Here is a 19,874-nt window from a genome sequence, read left to right as displayed (position 1 = left end):
CTTTTGCACCAACCTACTAGCATTTTTATGTATATTGTATTATAAATTATTAGTTTAATTAGTTACAAATGCTTATGAGAGAGATCTCATGGTAGATGAATGAATTGGGGAATGTAGTGAGAAGAACCATAGTTCTGGCCCTACTGCTGATTTGTTTTATAACTTCTGGCAAATTTTTTTACTTCTCTGGATTTTCTTATCTGTTGAAGTAGATTAGAATAGATGCTCTCTTCAGACCCATTCACATTCTTATAAAATTGTTTCTAAATGGCATGGGAATAATTATAGTGAACATGGAAAAGTGGCTTTTTTAAAAGAATACTGGAGGGCATTGTTTGAACCTTATTGTTATTCAGTCACTCAGTCATGTCTGACTCTTTTGAGACCCCATGAACTTACCTGTCCTTCACTATCTCCCAGAGTTTGCTCAGACTTCACCTAAATCCATTGAGTTGGTGATGCCATTCAACTATCTCATCCTCTGTCACCCCCTTCTCCTCCTGCCCTCAATCTTTACCAGCATCAGGGTCTTTTCCAGTGAGTCAGCTCTTCGCATCAGGTGGCCAAAGTATTGGAGCTTCAACTTTGGTCCTTGCAATGTATATTCAGGACTGATTTCCTTTAGGATTGACTGGTTTGGTATCGTTGCTGTCCAAGGGACTCTCAAGAGACTTCTGCAGCACCACAGTTTGAAAGCTTAGGGCTTCCCAGGTGGCACTAGTGGTAAAGGACCTGACTGCCAATGCAGGAAACATAAGAGAGCTGGCTTTGATCCCTGGGTCAGGAAGATCCCCTGGAGAAGGAAATGGCAACCGACTCCTGTATTGTTGCCTAGAAAGTCCCATGGACAGAGGAGCCTGGTGGGCTATAGTCCGTAGGGTTGCAAAGAGTTAGACACAACTGTAGTGACTTAGCACATACATAGCCTTCTTTATGGTCCAACTCTCACATCCGTACGTGACTACTGGAAAAACCACAGCTTTGACTATATATGGCCCTTTGTTGACAAAGTGATGACTCTGCTTTTTAATACACTGTCTAGGTTTGTCATAGCTTTCTTCCAAAGAGCAAGCATATTTTAGTATCATGGCTACCGTCACCATCTGCAGTGATTTTGGAGCCCAGGAATATAAAATCTATGGCGGTTTCCATTTTTTCCCCCCATCTCTTTGCCATGAAGTGATGGGACTGGATGCCATAATCTTAAGTTTTTTTAATGTTGAGTTTTAAGTCAGCTTTTTCACTCTTTCACCTTCATCAAGAAACTCTTTAGTTCCCTTTCTCTTTCTGTCACTAGGGTAGTGTCAGCGAAGCAGAAATAGATGTTTTTCTGTAATTCTCTTGCTTTTTCTGTGATCCAGCAGATGTTGGCAATTTTATCTCTGGTTCCTCTGCCTTTTCTAGATCCAGCTTGTACATCTAGAATTTCTTGGTTCATGTACTGTTGAAGCCTAGCTTGAAGGATTTTGAGCATTATCTTGCTGGCATGTGACATGAAAACCTAGCATAAAGCATATAAAAATATCCAAACTATAAGTATTTTTGTTTTTTCTAAAACCAGGAAGCAGAAGAGAAAATAAATTATACTCTTCCCCCACTTTTTAAACTACAAAGAAACTTTCAGGACATATTTAAAGTGCTTGTAGAACATTTTATGAATCATTTCAGTGTGCTCATATGTAACTTGAAAAAATAAAACTTCTTTGGATAGTCTTTCGTTTATTCCATTATTTGAATGTCTACCTTGTGTCATAATAGGCATACTAATGGCTTTGGGACAACAAAAAAAAGATAATTTTCACTTAAAATTGTTTCATTCATTTCCTTTTTCCATTCTTGTTGGAAATCATTCTTTTTAAAAAGATCATATATGAAAAAAGAATAATAGAATTGTCACAAGTGGATATGTGGTAGAAAATAATGAGTTTTCCTAATGGACTTAAAATATAATCCTAACATAAACCAAGCTCTTCAGTAATGTTCATTATGCAAATTGATACACACTGACATTATTTTGTAGGTTCTCAAGAATTGTTTTTGATGATCTTTAGGATTCGAGATTTAGACATTTACTCTGGTAAATATGCTTGTCAAGTAGAGTGAAAAATGTATTCTACTATCTTGTGTTGTGGAAACATTTGCTTTCCTGTCATTTAAATTTTGTTAGAGATATTTTTGTCTTATAAGTAGCTATCATTTTTAAACAACACAGGTTTTACCTAAATGTTTCCCTTTGGCTTTTTGAGCGTCTTTTCTCTTGTAGTAGAAGTTTTGCCAATTAGAAACCCATGATGGTTAGAAGACAGTCTACAGCTCATCTTGTCTGTGGGTTTTTTTGTTTTTTGGTTTTTTTTAAGGTGAATTGCCTTGCATTTTCTGAGGAAATTTTCCAAATCAGATAATCCTATATTTGCCAAGCTCTGAACAAGTCCTATTGGCAAATGAGATCTTGCTTTATACACTCCATACCTTTTCCTGAATGTCATCTATATTATGACACTTGCTTATGGAAGTTCCTCTGTTTACCTTTCTTTTTATTGCATGTTTTCTTTTTATTGGCGTGTTTAGAATTTTATTTTTAAACTGAATTTCTAGGAAGACAAAATGCAGTTTATTCCTGCAAACAATGCTTAGGACTCTATTAAATTGCAGTTAAAATTACCAGGAATTAGATTTTCCTTGTCTACCTTTAATTGTGCCACTGTTGCCTTTTAGAACTCAGGTCACCTATACAATTCATTCACACATGCATTTAGGTATTTACTGAGTCTTGACTATAGATCTATCTAGATGTTGGGACAGGGTGATTGAATAGAATATTTAGAAGAATATACAACTTCTGCGCTACAGGTATTATCAAATTTGGGAGATTAAGTCTACATAGAAGAAATGTAGTAGCTGCTGATTTGTGTGTGTGTATATATATATATCTCAAATGAGTGTTGAAAGTGGAATATAGTAGGACAGAGAAGGACATGGTTTCAGATTCTTTTACAAGGTCTTATTGAAATAGCAAGACTTAATCTAGACCTAACAAATCTAGGCTTGAAGGGATGGGAGTAGATTTTTAATAAGAGAAAAGGCATTTGGATTTAAGAGCAAAGGCATAGAGGTATGAATGGGTGTATTCTATTGGAAGAAAGGATTAAATTGCCTTCACTAAGTTAGTATTAGGTTAATAGTGGTTATGCAAAACATCTGGTGTAGGGGAAAATGTACATTAGTGCAGTAATGTAAAAGATGATCACAAGTCAGGGTGCTGTGGTAGAAGGCTTGATAGCTCAGGCATCAGAAGAGTTAAACTCTGTTACTTGATTTCTTTGCACTTAGGCTAGTCTCTTCAAATGAGCAGTTTAAACCAAGACAGTCTGTAGACTCCTTTAGCTTAATGTTCTTCATTTCTGTTATTGAAGATAGGAGATGGCAACTACTGTTTTGTGTTATTGTACTTGAAGAGATTGGTGTGGCAAATTGAGGTCACCTGCTGTAGAAATCTCTTAAATATGTTCCTCAGTCATTGATTCATTTCATTGTTTGTCACATTCAGTGCACGTATACCTAAGAGAGTTTTAAACCTATTGATCATGTCCTTCTGGAAGTTTATATTAGTTAAATTACCTAATGGAGATTAGGAGGAATAGAGCTTTGTTTAAGACAGTGTGTAGATAAATAGTTTTGACTTTGGGTAACTTGGGAGTGCCATCTTTGGGTAGGAAATCCATCCCCATGGGGGATTATAGACTGTGAGCACACCTTGGGAGGGGCAGAATAGTTGGATTTTTGTAAAGGCTGGAGTAGAAGAGTCCTAAAGTCAGGCATCTGTTATGTCTTCACAGCAGTCAGCACAGTTTGTCTTCCTGTTCTTTCCCCTGAATTCTGGTAGTGGCTGAGAGGATAACTTTTCCACTGTGACCCTCTCTGATGTCTTTATTTTGTTTATGACTCAACTAATAAGCAAGTGCATTTAGATGACTTGTTTGTTGTAGAGTTGACAATTTGATATGTAAATCTCATAATAGGACCTGATACTTATAATCTTCTATTTTGCCTAGCAAATTCTGATTGTGGAAACAGATTTTTCCTGCTGATTGCTGTACAGTGTCTCCTCATGTCTGAAGGAAATTGGTTCTAGGACTCCCAAGGGCACCAAAATCCACCTATGCTCAAGTCTTTTCTATAAAAATTGGCGTATGTATATTTGTATATAACCTATGCACACTTTAAATCATCTCTAGATTACCTGTAATACCTAATACAATATAAATGCTGTGTAAATAGTTACCAGGGTATGGCAAATTCAAGTTTTATTTTCTGGAATATTTTTTCCTCCTCAGTATTTTGATCCCAATGGTTGGATCTGTGGCTGTGGAGCTTGCTTATACAGAGGGCCTACTATGTTTAGCAGACTTGGGTGTAGGAGCAATCCTTTTTGCTGATAGAAGGAAACAGTGTACAAATGCTAAGTAAATGGGCCAGAGGGGATACTGAAGAGTATAAAGAAGAACCTTTTTGCCTTAGTCATCAAAGTGGAAAAGGACAGGTATTCACAGTTTACTGGTGCTGTTCACGTTTACTATATAAAGTAACTTTGATGTCGTAGGTTCATCTCATTGAACTGTTACAGGACATTTTCCTTTAGTCTGAAGGATCTGAATTTTACCATTAAAGAATGTCAGTTTAGAACTGTACTATTTTAAGAACTTCACGAAAAATAAGTGAATTGTCTTGAAGTTGAAAAAGAGACAATTTCAGTAAGTAATAACCACTGTTTATTGAATGGCTACTATGTTTTTTGGCACTTTACGTACATTTTTGTAATCTTTAATCCTTAATCAGATTGCCAACATGTAAGTGATATTAACATTTTATAGGGAAAAAATCAGACCTGGAGAACTTAAGTATTATATGCCTTCCCTTGGGACACATAGTTTGTAGTAGAAAGTACATAACCAGGTTTGTACCCATGTCTTTGGGCTCCAGAGACTGTTTTCACTGGACCATTAAAGCTAGTAAGGAGGATAGACACACGAGTAAGGAACTAGAGTGCCATGTGCTATATTGCAGTATTGGAAGCGTCATCAAAGTATAGAAGAAACACAAAGGGAGAGGATGATTAAATCAGCTCTGAGGTGGAGCATTCTGTAGCCTTTAGAGCAAGACTCTCGGGAGAAGGGTGATCCCTGAGTGTGGTTTTGATGACAGCCTCAAAGTTCTTTAGGGTAGAAGAGAGAGAATAACATTAATGTTTCAGTCAGTACCTGTGTAGTTAGTGTTAGTTGCTCAGTCGTGTCCAACTCTTTGCAACCCTTTGGACTGTAGCTTGTCCATGGAATTCTCCAGGCAAGAATACTGGAATAGGTTGCCATTTCCTCCTCCAGGGGATCTTTCCCTATCCAGGAATCTAACTGGGTTTTTGGCATTGCAGGCAGATTCTTTACTGTCTGAGTCACCATGGAAGCCCCAGTACCTCTATGCTTAGTTTTAAAGGAACAGGGTGATATAGATCATTTCTGCTGTTCATTTTCTTCTTGCATACCAGTCTTTTTTGTCCCTTTTATACACGGCAGGATCATGTCATTCTCATCTCAGTTTTTGCTAGTTGTGTTGTTTTTGCGTTGACATTTCTAATAGTGTAGCAATAATTTCTATGATTGTTTTACACCTATTCAATTAAATGATAATATGTAGTGTACTACCTTGTGTGTGTGTGTGTGTGTGTGTAAAACACCACAGCTTTTTTTGGTTAATCTCTTGGTTGAGTCTTGAGTCTTTGAACTTTTGAGGATATGAATTACTTGAGTCCTACTTCCTCCCACTCCTTTTAAGAGTTCTGAAGACATCCTTCCCATCCTTCCCTACACATAAAATGTGTCCCAAGTAAAATGTGTGTATTGATAATTCTGAGACCAGTGTCATTTCTGCCATCCTCCCCCTTAATTGTAGACATCTTATGTTTTCTGTCTAGATATTCACTAGGATACTTGGTAATTTTGTTCTGTTCTTTTGATGCAAGTCTCTTTGAGAGAACCAGTTAGCCTTTTGTTTTCCATATGTTTCATCTTTTTTTTTAAATCACTGTCATCTGTTTTGTTTTTTCATAAGTCTGCTTTCCATGTCAGTGATGTTACTGCTAGCTGTTTCTGTCTCGTTCTGATTCTTCTGATAGTGTTTATCGTTACAGGTTTATTATTGAGTTCATGAACTATGACAGCTGTTTTTTGAGTTAATTTTCTAAGTTGTCTAATTCATAGGCCTTTTTAATGTTTTTGTTTTCCTTAAATAGTAGATTTCAGTGGTTAGGTCATGTAATGAATTCTTTCTTATTATTCATCAAAGAATGGAGCCAGTCCTAGTTGGCCCTGTTGTAAGTGAAGACGGTATGGGGGTGGGGGTAGGGTAGAGTGGGGGATGGCAGAGGAAGAGATCTGAGGCAGCCTACAGCTTCAATTAAGTTCCTGTGGAAACCTTTTCACTTGGCTTATATGTTCTATGCTCTTCTTCCTTTAAAATAGTTTTAAAAATTAAACTAATGTAAGATATATGTATATTTTGAAAATACAGAATAAATATAGTCTTACAATAAAAATAATCATTTTCTTGCCTCAGCCTCCCCCAACTCCCAGTTTTTATTTTTTTGAGGATGGCTGTTTTCAACACCTGTAGGTGTTGCTTGTAAAATTTACTTTGGTTGGTTATAAATACTACTATTTTTATTACTACATATTACTAAGTAGTAAATATTACTATTTGTAAGAAATGTACCTGTATTCCTGTTTTTAACTTATTTTAAATGCTAGCTATTAACCACTTGTTATGGAAGGTGAGGATTTTCACATCACCTGTCTTTATTTTTATCCTTCCACCTGTTGAATGTCTTTTTAAGTGACAGTTTGCTTGAATTGATACTCATTGTTTCTGACTGTGGATTGCATTTCCTTTTATGTATTTGTGTCATGATGAATAATTGCCTTATCTATTTGCTTACTTCATTTTTTAAGGTCCTATCAGCTTTTCCCAAACTTGCCCAAAGAATTCTAAAACTGTCTTAGTACAATACTGTTTTCCACATGATTAGACACATCAAGAAGCCTCATCAGTCCGCGCCCTCCCCCTCCCCCCTCCCCTACATCCCCCTCTGCTCTGCTCCCGTCCCTCCACTCCTTCCCCGGTCTGTCCTCTGCCTTTTTCCCCCTTTCTCCCCCTTCTTAACCAGCTACGGAACTATGCAAGGAGTTCCCTTCACCTTCCTAGTATGAGAGATCTTGTTGCCTTGATCGTGTTGTCTTTCTCATTTTCCTCTTCTGTTTACTCCCTTATTTTAGTGGAGCATATGTGCTAGAAGTTTCTCAAGAAGGCACAACGAAGGAAAGGTTTTGATGGTGTGTTTTTAATCAGGGAAATATGTTTTTGTCAATCAAGTATGAGTATGTAATAGTTTTTGTATACAGTCTAAGTGAAATAATTTTCTTCTAGAATTTTGAAGTTATTGCTTCACATGTCTTTTTTCAAGTGTTGCTGTTGAGAACATTAACGCCATTCTGATTCTGAAAAGTGGACTAGACTCTCCAAAAATATTAGTTTCATGAAAACAGAGTATAGAAGTCTGGGAAACTGTTTCAGATATTTTATATTGATCTTTTTTCATTTTCAAAACTTGGATTTTGTTCTCTTTCCCTAGTGCTCTGTTATTTTGTGGTGATATACTTTGGTATGGCTCTTTATTTTCATTTGTTGTATGGATATGTTCTTTCAGTCTGTATACTCATAAACTTCAGTTTGGGAAATTATGTCTTTGACAGTTTCTTTCTCTTTTCTCAATTGTGTTTCTAGCTGATTAGATATTAGACCACCTGGATCAATCTTTTGATTTTATTTACTCTCCTGTTTGACTTTTGGTTTTACTTCCTGGGAGATTAAAAAATATGTGTAGAGTAATGGTTAAGAATTAGGCTTTGGATCCAGAAAGCCTGTTTGAATTCTTCATTGCCAATTTCTAACTGATCTTATGTAAGTTAATTACCTTTTCTCTTTTTTATTTGTAAAATAGGATTAATAGTAGTGCCTAACTCAAGGATGTAAGGATAAATAAGTTAATTCATCTGAATTGCTTAGATAATTTCTTGTTATATAGTAAATGTTATTGTTATTAACATTTGGCATCATTATTACCTCGAAGTTAATTTAATACTTTAACCATCTCTTTGAATTCTTAGTTTCTACCAAAAGTTTTAATTTTCCAGAGCTTTTGTTTGCTTCTCCGTTCCTAGTTTATAGCCTCCTGTTCTTGTTTCATGGATGCAGTATCATCTTGAATTACTGGGACAATTGAGGAAATTTGGAAAAAACCTCCAGTATGTAAGATGGACACCAAAACAGTTTGTAGAAACAAAATTAAATAGATAAAGCAAAAATAGAAATCTTTTAATTTTAAGGTTTTGGGGTATCAGCAATGCTGAAGTTTGTTTTGTACATTGATTGCATTATTAGAGTTCCCTTTTGTATTAGTTTTGGTGTACATCTTGTTAGAGGTTTTTTCTAAATTTCCTTGTTGTTGTTCAGCCGCCAAATCGTATCCAACTCTCTTGACACCCACAGTATGTCATATCAGGGAGCACAGATGTCAGCTTGCCCTTGTGTTGGTGATACTAAGTTTGGACTTTTAAGCTACTGTGAGCCAGTTTCTCCATTTAAAAAATACCTTTTAATCTTTGTTAATTAAGTGATTTCAGTTGATATTTCAGAATATGTAATTATCCATCTGTACTTTTGCATTTTTTCAAATTTAAAATATTATAATTTATTATGTCATCCATTTTGATGTTTAGATTGTCCGAATTTGACCAGGAGAAGCCTTTCAAAGTGGCTTCTGTACCTTTTTGTGTCTGTATATCAGGTTTTGAACTCTTCCTTAATCTGGAACAAGATATTCGAGTTTCACTATTTCTCACTGCCCCAGACTTAAAACCAGCCATTTCTTCAAGGATCCCTGGTTCCTTTTTTTGGGGGGCGAGGGGGGAAGATATTTAAAAATCCAAGATCTGGGAGTAGGTCCTTTTTGCTACCAAGTATCATTGCTTCTCGGAGAAGGCAATGGCACCCCACTCCAGTACTCTTGCCTGGAAAATCCTGTGGACGGAGGAGCCTGGTAGGCTACAGTCCGTGGGGTCGCTAAGAGTCGGACATGACTGAGCGACTTCACTTTCACTTTTCCCTTTCATGTACTGGAGAAGGAAATGGCAACCCACTCCAGTATTCTTGCCTGGAGAATCCTAGGGACGGCGGAGCCTGGTGGGCTGCTGTCTATGGGATCGCACAGAGTCGGACACGACTGAAGCGACTTAGCAGCAGCAGCAGCAGCAGCAGCATTGCTTCTAGGCTCTTTTAGAGAACTGAGCTAAATAAGTTTGTGTGTGTATTTTTCTTTGTATCTATTTATATACAGTTGAGTTCATTTGTTTCCATTTATATTTGCTTTTGAGCTTCCCTGATGGCTCAGAAGGTAAAGAATCTGCCTGCAATGCAGGAGACACACCTTCAATCCCTGGGTTGGGAAGATCCCCTAGAGAAGGAAATGGCTACCACTTAAGTATTCTTGCTTGGGAAATCCCATGGACAGAGGAACCTGGTGGGCTACAGCCCATGGGATCACGAAGAGTCGGAAGCAGCTGAGTGACTAACACACAGGCATACACACATTTACTTTTACTAGAGACTTTTCTCTAATCCTTGTTTTTAATCTTTAAATACTTATTATTAACATTGTTCAAAAGTCTAAAACTTTATTAAAAGATGGACCCAGGAGTACCTTCTTCTTTGAGTTTTTTCACTACATTCTCATTTACGACTTGTAGGTAACATGTGTAAACTTTAATTTGGAATTTATCCTTCCTTGTTTTTCTTTTTGCAGATATACACATACATGTGTATTCTTATTCACTCGTCTTTCTTACACAGTAATGAGTGTAACATATGCCTACTTTTCCACATTGTTTTTTCCATTTAATTTAGCTTGGGCATCTCTTCGTATCGGTTTATAGAGGCTGTTCTCATTTTTTAATAATATGTGCATAGCAGTTCCATTGCATATATGCGTAAATGCATAATTGTTTATTTACCAAATCTTTTATGTGTTTCCAATATTAGGCTATTTCAAAGAGTGTCACAGAAATTACTGTGTGTGTTTTAATTAAAAGATAAATGTATTATCTCTTTAGGTTCTAGGATGAGTAAGCTGGGATCAGTAGATGAGCTTCCCATTTGGAGTCTGTCAAGTGGTTGCTGTTGGAAATTGAGATTGGAGTCATCTGAAAGTCCAAGTAACAACATCTTAGGAAACTCGCTCAGTATGCCTGGCAATTGATACTGGTTATTAACTCTGAGCTCAGCTTGGGCTGTCAGCTGGAGTATCTACCATGACCCCTCTGTGTGCCTAGAACTTCCAGAGCATGTCAGCTGGGTTCTGAAAAGAAATGTCCCCAAAGTCAACATCCTAAAAGACTCAAATGGAATCACCTAGACTTCTTAAGGTTTATCTCAGAAATCCCAGAGCATCAGTTATGTATTCCATTGATCATATTATTAAGGCTGATTCATACTCCTGGGGAGGAGAATTGGACTCCTTAATGTGAGGAACAGGATGCATGAAATTGATAGCAACTACTCTTGGAGACTATATACCATAGTCCACTTAAAACTCAGCATTCAGAAAACTAAAATCATGGCCCCAGTCCCATCACTTCATAGCAGATAGATGGGGAAACAGTGGAAACAGTGACAGACTTTGTTTTCTTGGGCTCCAAAATCACTGCAGATGGTGACTGCAGCCATGAAATTAAAAGACACTTGCTCCTTAGAAGAAAAGCTATGACAAACCTAGACAGCATATTAAAAAGCAGAGACATTACTTTGCTGACAAAGGTCCATCTAGTCAAAGCTATGATTTTTCCAGTAGTCATGTACGGATGTGAGAGTTGGACTATAAAGAAAGCTGAGCACTGAAGAATTGATGCTTTTGAACTGTGGTGTTGGAGAAGACTCTTGAGAGTCCCTTGGACTGCAAGGAGATGTAGCCAATCAATCCTAAAGGAAATCAGTCCTGAATATTCATTGGAAGGACTGATGTTGAAGCTGAAGCTCCAATACTTTGGTTACCTGATGTGAAGAGCCAGTTCATTAGAAAAGACCCTGATGTTGGGAAAGGTTGAAGGCAGGAGAAGGGGACAACAGAGGATGAGATGGTTGGATGGCATCATCGACTCAGTGGACATGAGTTTGAGCAAGCTCCTAGAGTTGGTGATGGACAGGGAAGCCTGGTGTGCTGCAATCCATGGGGTTCCAAAGAGTTGGACATGACTGAGCAACTGAACAACAGTCTTGTTATCTAAGTCAGGTCCAGTTATAGTTGAAGCTTTTCAGGTGCAGTTCCTCCAGTATAGCACCTTGTTAACAGTTTCCCTTGACCTAAAGACCTTTACAGAGATCTTTATTTCTCCATATGGCTTTGAGTTACTGTCCAGTATCCTTTCATTTCCGCTTGTAGGTCTCCATTGAGCATAACTGGTAGGGCATGTCAGTGATAACAAACTCATTCAGCTTTTGTTTATTTGGGAATTTCATTTCTCCCTCACTTTTGAAGAAGTTTTGCTGGTTATAAGATTTTTTTGTTTTTTTGGCTGAGGTGGGTCTTAGTTGCAGCGTGTGGGATCCAGTTTGCTAACCACGGATCGAACACTCATGGAGAGTGTGGAGTCTTAGCCACTGGACCACCTGAGAAGTCCCTGAATGTAAGATTCTTAGTTAATGGTTTTTTCCTTTCTCCACCCACCAGCTGCTTTCTGGAATCCAGGTTTATCATGAGTAATCTGCTTATAATCATATTGAGGATCCCTGTTTTCAATAGTTTTTCTTTGTCTTTTGAAAATTTGTTTATAATATAACCTAGTGTGGCCTCATCTTATATGGAGGCTGTTGAATGTCTCACATGTTTATGTTTGTGTCTTTCATCAAATTTGGGAAGATTTCAGCCATTGTTCAAATATTTTCTCTACTCCCTTCTCTCTTCATCTTCTGGGACGCCCAGATGTATATTTTGGTCTGCTTGTTGGTGTCTCACAGGTCTCATACCCTGTTCACTTTTTTCAGTCTTGTTTACTTTCTGCTCCTAAGACATGATAACTTCATTGTCTTATCCTCACACTCACTGTTTTCTTTCATCTTCTTGTTCAAATCTGCCTTTGAATCCCTCTAGCGAGTTTTTCATTTCAGTTATTATACTTTTCACTCCTGCTGGCTTAGATGGTAAAGAATCTGCCTGCAATGTGGAAGACCTGAGTCGGGAACGTCCCCTGGAGAAGGAAATGGCAACTCACTCCAGTATTCTTGCCTGGAGAATCCTATGGACAGAGGAGCCTAGTGGGCTATATACAGTCTGTGGGATCTCAAAGAGTAGGACATGACTGAGCTACTAACACAGACATTATACTTTTCAGCTCCAGAATTTTTTGTTGGTTTTTATTTGTTCTCTGTTGATATTTTGCTCATTTGTCATTTTGTTAACTTTCTGCACACCTTTCTTTATTGAGCATCTCTAAGACAGGCATTTTAAAGGTTTTTTTCCTAGTATATCTGCCATCAGGTCTTTTTCAGTGACAGTTTCTGCTGGTTTTTTTTTTTTTTTCCTCTGAATTGGCCATACGTTTCCTGTTCATTTGTATAACTTTTTTTTTTCTTTTTCTTCCTGAAAACTGAACATTTAAATCTAATGTGGTAACTCTGGAAATCAGATTTTGCCAGGAACAAGTGCACCACTGCATGCCATGTGGCTGGGCATTGGGGGGAAGGGTAACTGCCTCTGTGCTAAGAGCTGAAATTAACCACAGTGTATTGTCCAAGCCTTCCTTCCCCTGGAAGTTGCAAGCCTTCAGTAGACTGCAGACTTCCAAAATAGTTCTTCAAACAAATTCCACCCATCCAGTTTTTTGTCTAGGTGGGGAGGTAGATTCCCTGAGTGCATTCTCCTTTGCCATCTTCCCATGGTCTTTTGTCCCTGCGTGTGTTTTTGGTATTTTGGCTGGTATACCCTCAGGGAGCGATCCTAGAAATGGGATGGCAGGATTAGTAGATTGCACATGTAATCTAGTTAGATATTCTGAAATTACCCTCTGTAGAGGTTGTACAGTTTAGTACTCCTACTAGCAATGTGTGAAGGTACCTGTTTCTGCACAGCCTCTCCAAGAATGCGTGTCAGTCTTTTGTGTTCTTGCCTGTCTGGGGTGAGTTATGGTATCTCAGTGTAGAGATACGAAGCCCAAGGAGAGAAAACAGTATGTACAAAGAACCACCTGGATTTTTAATTAGAAAATAGTGAATTAAACACATATTTCTCTCTTCCCTCCTCAGTCCACTAAAATGAGAGTAAAGAAATAAACAGAACTGCTGGAGAAGAAAGCGCTTCTTACCTTCTGACACTGTTCAGTTTTTCATTTGTTTAAGGGTTGGTTGCTTATCTTTCTTTTTGGTGAGGTGTCTGTTTAAAATCTTTGCCCATTCTTCTAACAGGTGTTTGGTTTTCCTCATTTTTAAAGAGTTCTTTGTATATTAAGGATATTGTCCTTTTGTGATAATGGTTATAAATATTTCATTAGCCTTTTGAAATTGTTTCTGCTGTGTTTTAACTGTGAAATTTTTTTTTTTTTTGTATTGCATAATGTTTATGAGAAGAAAACCTGAAAAGCTGTTTGGAAGCTTTATATGTAAGACTTGACCTTATCAGCAGACAAGAATATTGATGTTTCATTCTGTGGAATTTCTGATTTAAGAGAAGAAGCTACCAATTTTTTTGGTAGAGATAGAGAAAGGGAGATTGGTAGGAAGGGCCCTTTTCTGTACATAGATATTTATTTATTCATTCCCTTGTTTTCTTTCCTTCTCCTTGCTGTACCTGGTCCTCAAGCCAATCTGTTTTGGTCTTTTTTTCTCCTGTAGTGAACGTTTATTCTTCTACTCTCATTGCGAAGCTGTAGTTGCTTGGCTACATGTCATGGGTTGGAGACTCGGGAATTTCTTTTATTCTGTTTATTAGTCTGTATTTTAACCTCATGGTTAACCTCATCACTGGCATGGAAAGTTATTGGAGGTATAAGTTCTTGAGTATTTTGAGAATTATGTAGTGAGAATTGGCTTACTTCTGCAGACACTTAGTATGTCTGTTTTCTCAATCCTGTCAGTTCCACCTGTCTGTTCATCTACTGCTGTCTCCTTTCAAGTTCCTTACCTTATTTTGTTATTTATTCTCAATTTAGTGAGTTTTAGGTGAAAGAGAAAGAAACACATCAATTTATTGTATTTAACTAGAAATACAGTGGTTCTTTGTACTTAGAGTTTCTTTCCTTAGGCTCTACTTTGTGGGCAGTTGGATGGCTCTCAGAGGTTCATGGTTGTGCACTTTTGTTTGATAATTTAGAGTTCATGTGCCAGTATGCATATGATTTTGATAAGTAGTTAGAAAATTAAGTAGTTAAAACAAATTTTTTTAAATGTCCTGTTTAATTTCAAGGGAAGGATGTTTTTGCAAATCTAAGAAAAAGATTGCTAACAGTCCTGGAAATAGGAATGCTGCTTGAGAGTCTCTGTCTTCTCCCCATTTGATGCATGTTTTGCCACATTGATGGAGTAGCTAGTATTTGTGTCAGAATTGTTTGAGGGTTGTAGCTGTTTTTTGTAGTTTAATTTTAGATTGATCCTCTTTTTCTTTTTTGGTGGTTTTTAAGAAGTGGGAATTAAATATACCTTTATTCCTTTCTTTTAAAATGTATTTAATACAATGTGAAAAACTGCTCAGAAACACATATTTCATTTAGGAAGTTGAGTACATCGATTAAGTACGCATGCCAAAACCCTTTCCTATTCAAAGAGCTCTGCATGGGTTATGACTGTACTCTGACTTGAGTTGCAGTGGGTTTCATGTCAAGACGAAAGGAGGAAAGTGTCTATAAGAGCACACAAATACTGGAAGTAGAAAGCTACCACAATCTGGGGCAACTTTTAGGGACTTTTTTTTTTTTCTTTCCCACCACCCTTACTTGTTGTTTCTCTCAGCACTTTGCTCCTCTGTGCACATCTGCTCTAAGATCTCCCTGTGAGCTGTTTTCCTGTGCTTGCTGATAGTTTTTCTCCTGTAAGTTCAGCCTACACATGACCCAGAATAGATACCCCACCGCAGTCTCTTAACTTCATGTGCCCTTTTTGCTTCAGCTGTCTACAGCTGACCCATGACCCTCTTGCTGTTTCTTAGTCATATTTTCAAGAAAAACGAATTGGCTCAGGCCATCTTTTTGTGCCATTTCTGGTTAGTTGTTCCTCACCAGACTGTAAATGGACTCTGTCAGTTCACTGCTTACGCAGATTGGGGATGTTGGAGGAAAGAGCAGTAAGTAGGTCTACAGGGAAACAGCAGGGACCCATGGATGAACAGTTACCCTTGGTAAGTGAGGGAGCAGAATAGAGCTGAATTCATAACATATTCCCTCCTTTGGTCTACCAGTTTATTTTTAATAGAGTACTTCTGGCAAGTACTTAGTGCAAATTGAATATTGTAGGAAACTAATATTTGTATCAAAATTGACTAAGAAATCTGCCATTTGGTGCTATTTTCTGTTTGCCTTGTGTCTTGTGGTACGGCAGTAAGTCCAATATAGTAGGAGTCAGGAGTCTTAGATTCTAGACTTGATTTTGCTGTTCGATGAAAGGCTTCACTTTCTTCATCAGATAAATTTTTAAAAGGTCAGTGGAATAGAATAGTTTGTAAGGTACTATCTAGCTATAAAATCTTGCAACTCAAAATGTACTGTACCAAGCTGGGAAAGGTACTGTCAGGAAAGATGGTCAGAATACAAAGCTATTATAACAAAATCGTAAGTTCAGATTAATGAAAAAGTAAGAAATGGAAATGATTGGACCCATACATTAGAAAAGGATACGAAGTTTGGTAGTGAATCAGATTCTCTTCATTGAAATTGGATGGTGTTCATAAACTGATTTAAATCAGATACTATAGTCATAAACTCTTTTCCCAACTTAAGTTGCGCATAGGTAGTGTATTAATGTAAGTGTAATACTGAAGTTTGAAATGCTTTTTCTTCCTTGCTTTTTTTAAAAAGCAAGGCTGGATATTTAAAATTGTTAAGTAACATGGATTTCTTTTATTTTTTAGGATTTAAGTGCCCTGTATGCTCAAAATTTGTACCCTCAGATGAAATGGATTTGCATCTTGTGATGTGTTTAACAAAGCCAAGAATAACCTATAATGGTAAGTCCAGTGCTTTAAAATGATACTTTAAATTACCGTTGTAATTAGATTTCGTAAAATGTATTATGAATTTCATGTTTCAGGTAGAAGTTAAAAGGCCAGGAGGGACTGCCTCTGAGCCCTGAGCTAACTGATACCCTGGTTAGGTCTGGTACTTTGGCCGTGCCATTCTTACCTGACCACAATCTCCAGATATTCAAAACCATAGGAGAAATTTTCAGTGTAGTCTTAGTAAATTTTGAAGTAGACTTGGGAAAAAAAAAAAAGAGTAGTTCATTTGTGACTTCAGATGAATAGAGTGAAATAAAGGAAAAATGAGAGCTTTTTTCAAAATTTTATTGATAAAAAGAGAGACTTCAAAATCCATGGAGAAATTTTATATTTTTCAAATGTAAAATTTGGTTTGAAATAGAGTGAGTAAGAAGAGTACCAGTAAACAGTGAAGCCAGTTGAAAGACTGACTCATTGATTAGCAAATGTTTGTTGAGTACCTGTCACCTATGAGGCATATAGTGTTAGAAACTTGAGATATACCAGTAAATAAAACAGATGGGTCCTACAGCCTAGGATCAACCAAAGGTTAATCAGTGTAGTAACACTTAGTCAGTAATCTGAGATTTCTTCTCAGGTTATAGAAACTTGTAGGAGTACAATTTAATATTGAAATGAACATGTTATTTTGAGTAGCTTTTTTGCAAAGTGATTTAGGAATATCCCTCTTGATAAGGTAGTGCTTCAGCCCCACTAATATAGTAGTAATTGAGCACTTTCCCCCATTTTCAAGTGAATAAATAAAAATAGCTTTTAACATTTTCTTTGAATAGTATATGTACCTATTGATTATATATAAACCTTTTTGCATGAGGAAATTGACTTGGCTACTTTGCATAATCTAATTGAAATTTAGCTACTTAAACAAAAGACAGGTTCAGAATTTGAGATAAAATTGATTGGGCTTGTTTCTCATACTTTATTATCTTATCATTCTCCTCCATAATTATTATGTTTATTACAAGTGTTTTTAAAATGAATATCCTTAAATGTTAAGACTCTGGCCTTGAATTTTAAAAGACAAGTGTATTTCCTTTTACCATACAATATATTTGCACATAATCTTAGTATTCTGTTTATTTTTTGTGCGGTATATTTGGATATAGTCTTCTTACGTGTTGATATTTGGCAGTTTTTAATTTCCTGGTTGAGCTGTGCCTGGGTCATTAAAGTGTTCTGATAGAGCACTTATTTGGTGGCTTAAAAAGCAGTATATAACCTTCTGTTTCTTGATCCAGGAATTCAGGTTTTAAATATTTGACAGTGTTCCAGTTTAGACATTAGTAAACCTAATGGAAAAAGTAAATAAAGTTTCAGCCACTTTTAAGAAGGGCTACCTACTGTAAGGTAGGTAGGCCTGAAAATTTTTAAATTGTTAAATATATACGAGTATCTATAGACATTCACAACAAGAAGCAAAAACAGCTTTTTTTATAAACATGTATGATTCTTGAATTTTTAAAATGTGGACAGTGGTCAACTATGAGTGAAAAGAAGAACTGTGATTGACTGGTTTAGGTTAGATAGAGGTAGCAGCTTGGTGATGTACTCTCCCCTCACAGGCTGTGGGAATTCTAAGGCAAGGGCCTGTAGGGGAAGGAAAAAATGATCCCCTTACCCTTCTGAGTTCTTGGCTGAGACCTCTGTAATAAAAGACAGATTATATAAGAGGAAAACAAAAGTTTATTAACATGTATACCTCCTGGGTTCATAGAAGGTATTCCTGAGAAAATGAGATCTCCAGGGTGGCTTATAGTGTGGGCTTAATAACATCGTCAGCTGCAGACAAAGAAGAAAGTGAGGATGGGGAGGCCAGTTGTGGAGGATTACCAGGAAAATCATGATAAATGAGGTTTGTTAAGCAGGTATAAGTTAGTGCCTCTCCTTCTCTTGTAATCTTTTGTGATTTAAAGCCCTCCTTTTCCTGGAACTGAGGAAACATCCTGGCAAATGAAGAGTTCCTCTGCTCAATCTTATGTAACAGCCTAAACGGGAAAAGAATTTGAAAATGCTTCTTATTTTGTGTAGTAATTTTAAAATTTAGCATGTGTTTACTTTATAAATAAGATGATGGATCAGAAGTGGTCATACAAGAAACAGCCTTATCCAGTTACAAAATTGTATACCTATTTTATGTGGCACTAAATTCAGTTTTATTGTCCTTCTTTTAGCATATAGCTGCTCAAAAGCAGTACCAGTTTGCAATTAAAATGCTACAAAGAACAATGATACTTGGTACAAAGTTTAATGTTTAAGTTCAGCTTACTGAGTTCAGATTTCTGTTTTATTACTTAATTCCAGTGTGTAATCTTGGTTTTGATTTTCTCTCCTGTAAACTTAGGACTGGAAATAGCACCTGTCTTCATAGAATTACTGTGAAAATCATACATACTTCTTTGTAGCTTTTGTAGTGAGTGTTAAGTAAACAAGACCTGTTGTTATTACAAAGAAATATTACCTTTGACTTTAAGAGGTAAAGATATAGTGGATACCATATTTAATGTGCTAACAAATCTAAAATTCTTTTGATATTTTAAAAGCTCATAGTAACTTAATTCCAAATTAGATGTCTAAAAGTCTTGCATGGCAATAATAGTTCCTATAATATATGGAGAAGCAAGGAGATGAGAGGATAATTAGAGCACTACCTGTTCTCACCTGATGTGATAAATTTACAACTGCAATTCAAGGAAAGAAATACTTTTTCTGCTTTCTATAAGGAATATGGTGGCCTGCACAGCTGAAATCTGAGGTCTAAATTTGATGATAGGCCGTTTGCTTACTCTTGGAAGAAGCATAAATCCTTTCATATTCAGTACAGAAATAAAATATTATAAAAAACTAACTGTAAATGGATGTGTGTTTCTGTTACCTTTTTTCCTTATGGCCTATTATTATAAAAGAAGATATGTAGACTAGAAGTTGAAATTAAAATACATATTTCAGTGAGAAGGAAGTTCTGTAGATCTCTAAAGCATAAAGTAGGTTTCAAATTTCTGTTTCTGATTTCTTCGATAAAATTTGAGAAGGAAAATTACATCTTTTTATTTATAGATTCTTACTTTGTTTCATGATTTTATAAATCATTGTCTTGCCTTTTTTGTGTTCTGCTTATCATATCACTTTTATAATGTTGATTTTTAAAAAATTAATCCAACATCCAAGGTAAGCTTTCCTGAATCATAAGAAATCTGAGGAAACAGAACAGAGGCAATGAAAAGACCTTTTTTGGAGTGCAAGAAAACCGAGTAAACCTATAGCGCTGCCCTCAGAGGGAAAGTTTTTTTCCTCTGGTCACAGTTCTTACTTTGGTTAAAATGTACTATTGGCAAACTCATTGTAAACAAATTTTAATGCAAATTTATACAATGCATTTCTAAATTTGTCTCATTTTTATGTTTCTTCTATATTGGAGCAGAGATACGAATCAGCTCATGTCTATCAAGAGTTTTGCCCTTTCAAAATTATTGTATATGTATATAAATTAGTCTGTTATCAATAAGATTTGGAGAGAAAT

The 19,874-nt window shown here is 36.5% G+C and overlaps 1 protein-coding gene across 1 annotated transcript in view; it reads left to right on the top strand.

Annotated features, from left to right (window-relative positions):
- Window positions 1–19,874, top strand: part of ZNRF2 (zinc and ring finger 2) — a 90,214-nt gene that overhangs the window by 38,683 nt on the left and 31,657 nt on the right. Inside the window, exon 2 of the mRNA XM_081534829.1 lies at window positions 16,211–16,306. Coding sequence (XP_081390955.1) covers window positions 16,211–16,306 — 96 coding nt within the window. The remainder of the gene's footprint in view (window positions 1–16,210; window positions 16,307–19,874) is intronic.

The sequence above is a fragment of the Giraffa tippelskirchi genome, chromosome 10, assembly GCF_054371585.1.
Source record: "Giraffa tippelskirchi isolate mGirTip1 chromosome 10, T2T-mGirTip1v1.2.pri, whole genome shotgun sequence".
Lineage (NCBI taxonomy): Eukaryota > Metazoa > Chordata > Mammalia > Artiodactyla > Giraffidae > Giraffa > Giraffa tippelskirchi.
This window is presented reverse-complemented; position numbering and strand designations above follow the sequence as displayed.